The 3312-nt window shown below is 39.9% G+C and overlaps 1 protein-coding gene across 1 annotated transcript in view; it reads left to right on the top strand.

The window, feature by feature from the left end:
• The first annotated feature begins 925 nt into the window (after positions 1-925).
• DHCR24 (24-dehydrocholesterol reductase) overlaps positions 926-3312 on the top strand; it is a 7423-nt gene continuing 5036 nt past the window's right edge. The window contains exons 1-5 of the mRNA XM_010185160.1: positions 926-1078; positions 1539-1644; positions 1918-2036; positions 2127-2390; positions 3150-3293. Of these exons, the coding sequence (XP_010183462.1) occupies positions 959-1078; positions 1539-1644; positions 1918-2036; positions 2127-2390; positions 3150-3293 (753 nt within the window). The 5' untranslated portion in view covers positions 926-958. The remainder of the gene's footprint in view (positions 1079-1538; positions 1645-1917; positions 2037-2126; positions 2391-3149; positions 3294-3312) is intronic.

Genomic DNA, 3312 nt, shown 5'->3' with positions numbered 1-3312 from the left:
GGCTGCTGTCGGTGCAGCATCCTTAGGGATGTGCTCCAAGTCCCTCTGTATGCAGGTGTAACGTATAAAACTGTTAGCTTTTGAATGGTTGGCTTAATACCATGTTTTAATATCGCTTACATCCAGCTTCTGGGCATTGCTGGTTCCAAAAGATGATTGAAACTTTTCTTCCACCCGGCAATGCAGATGTCTGTAACGTTTCTGCGCACTCTGGTATTTATGGTAGTTCTGTCACGTCTGCTGCTGTTTTCTCCCTTGACTCTCATGTTCATTGCAGATACAGATGGAAATTAATGTGCACGGGGTTACTCTTTGAGGGTTTGGGACTGGATTTTTTTTATCGCCAGCTGCAGCAGCATTTCAGCTTTGAAGAAAAGGCAACAATTGACGTTTGTTCTCCAAACGCTGACAGCTGTGGCTTTGCAAATTTAGTGGATTACGTGTATGACTTACACATTTTCCTTCTCAACTTTCCCCCCTTTGCCCGGTTCATGTTCAGGCTCAGACCATTTCTTGTTTGTTTAGGAGGAGGCATTGTTTCATTAACCTTCCCGGAACTGACATTATTTGTAACAGTGATAATACCTCCCTTTGAGTATAGGTTTTCCCACTGTTAATTTCTTACTAGTTTTCTGAATCGTGCCTCCCAAAAAACCCATGAGATATTAGAAATGCTTCCTCTACATAACTAGACCCCTCTGGAAGTATTTTATTTAGAAATTCAGGCACCTGCAGAGAGACTTCCAAAGCGTTGCTGCTCAACATAGTGACATCCAGACTTTGTTACTTGCAGGTAACATGCATGTAGAGGAGTAACAATATCTCTGAATGTCTTTTCACAGCGAGAGAAACGTTTTTCTGGTATACATTATTGACTGCATGTGTTTGCCTTCAGCATCAATTCAGTTGTTATCTCTCGCAGGTTCGGGAGTGGAAAGATGAAGGCAGCAAAAGATACATGTGCACTGGGCGGCCTGGCTGGTTGACTGTATCACTGCGTGTTGGGAAGTACAAGAAGATTCATAAGAACATTATGATCAACTTAATGGATGTCCTGGAAGTGGACAGTGAAAGACAGGTAATAAATTCATGGCAAAGCTTTCATAATAATGAAGTTTACTGCTTTTTTTTTGCTATATCTGTAGCTGAAGAGGAGATTAGATTCCATAAAGAACAAATGAATTCTATAGCAGTAGACCCACCAAATTTTAGGTTTTTGCAATGCGTGCTTGGATCATAATATCAACCCCCCCCACCTCCTGCTTTTTGCAGCATATGGAAGTGCTTAGCTTTTCTGTGCTGAAGTCTAAAAGACCAGATTGATTTATGGTTTTGGGGAGTGAGCAACAAGATGTTGAGTCAGAGGAGGAATCACTAAACAGTTTCAACTATTTTTAGTAGTGCTCTTAGGAAAGTAAGTCTCGAAATTCTGATAACAGATGGAAGTACAAGCCAGTGAGCCATGTTTTGTCATCATTAATGCTGCACACTTAATTTATGTTTGGCGGGGGAAATTGGGGTTTTTTTTGCTTTTTTAGGTTGTTCTTGTGGAACCTTTGGTGACTATGGGCCAGTTGACTGCATACCTGAATCCCATGGGCTGGACTATTCCTGTGGTACCAGAGCTTGATGACCTTACAGTAGGTAAGGGTCGTTGTGATGACAAGAGACTCACTGGTTTTGCTGCATTTCTTTAGCTTCTTACGCAGTAACATGTTGCTTTATTTTAAAGGTTCCTGAAATAATCTGTTGAACCTTGTTTTCTGTTATGGTATTTATGTTATAACCACTTCCTTTTTAAAGTCTTAAAAGCCATGCCCAGAGCTTAAAAATGTTGTGTGGGGTGTTTTTTTTCTTGTAAACCACCTTCATTTTGGAGTATGTTTCATTTGATTTGTTATGTGCTCTCTTGACAAGGTGGCCTGATCATGGGAACGGGCATTGAGTCTTCATCTCATATCTATGGACTTTTTCAACATACCTGCATGGCCTATGAACTTGTTCTTGCCGATGGAAGCCTTGTGAGATGTTCACCAGTAAGACAAAATGTTCTTTTGCTATCATTTACAATGTCGTTGACAGTTATCGGTATGGATATATGATTTAGTATGACATACTTTTTGCAGACTGAAAACTCAGACCTATTTTATGCAGTGCCTTGGTCTTGTGGTACTTTGGGTTTCCTGGTTGCAGCAGAAATTAAGATGATTCCTGCCAAGAAATATGTCAAAATACATTATGAGCCTGTGAGAGGACTGCAGAAGATTTGTGAAAAGTTTACCGAAGAATCTAAGAAAAAGGAGAACAGTTTTGTGGAAGGACTCATGTATTCTTTGGAAGAAGCAGTCATCATGACAGGAGTCTTGACTGACGAACCTGAGCAAAGCAAGGTAACTAAAGGGAATTTACTCACTAAAAGAAAAATACCCCCAAAGTTGAACTGAAGCTGCACAACATGCCAATATAAAACCAGAATCATTATAAGATTTGATCAATCTCTTGAGTTTAAAAATTAGATCTGTCCATCAGAATATGTTAAATTGCAGCTCTTTGCTACTCCAACAGTCTGTACTCTGTTCAATTGGTAAGAAATGACCACTGATTTTATTATTCTAGCAAATAATTTAGTCTACAGCCTTTTCATTGCAGAGGAAGAGAAGTATCTTCTCATATACTGAACAATCCTATCTTAAACTGCACTTATTCAGAATAACTTCTTTCCCAGGAAGCTTTTAATACAGTTAATATTGGTAAAGCATCAGAGGGACATGCAAACTATTCACTGCAACCTTCAACCTGGATGTTTCTCCTCTGCTGTAATGAGACTTTGGATTAGGGTTGGGTTGAGAGATCAGTATTTTAGGAATCCAGTTATGTCACATTATGTCTTTTAATTAGCTCGTAACAGGCAAGCCTTAGAAAGCCTTATTTAAATTAAAACTTAATAGCAAGCAAGGTAAGAAGGAGCCATGCACGTGGAGAAATGAAGGGTCTCTAGATCTCTTGTGACAGTCTCATTCAAACCGCCACAAAGAGAACAACATTGATTCTTCACCGTAAAGGAATTTGGGGACATGCCTAACCTTGTCTAGCAAGGTGTAAGCGTTACCTGTGGTGGTGTTTGCTAATGAGTGCATGTTTTCTTGTAGATAAACAGAATTGGCAACTACTACAAGCCGTGGTTCTTTAAGCATGTGGAGATGTATTTGAAAGCTGACAGGACTGGAATAGAATACATTCCCGCAAGGCATTACTACCACAGACATACACGCAGTATCTTCTGGGAGCTCCAGGTAAGACCACTTCCAAAAT

The sequence above is a fragment of the Mesitornis unicolor genome, unplaced genomic scaffold (genome assembly GCF_000695765.1).
Source record: "Mesitornis unicolor isolate BGI_N332 unplaced genomic scaffold, ASM69576v1 scaffold17745, whole genome shotgun sequence".
Classification (NCBI taxonomy): Eukaryota; Metazoa; Chordata; class Aves; order Mesitornithiformes; family Mesitornithidae; genus Mesitornis; species Mesitornis unicolor.
Note: the sequence above shows the minus strand (reverse complement) of the source record. Positions and strands in the feature narration are given on the sequence as shown.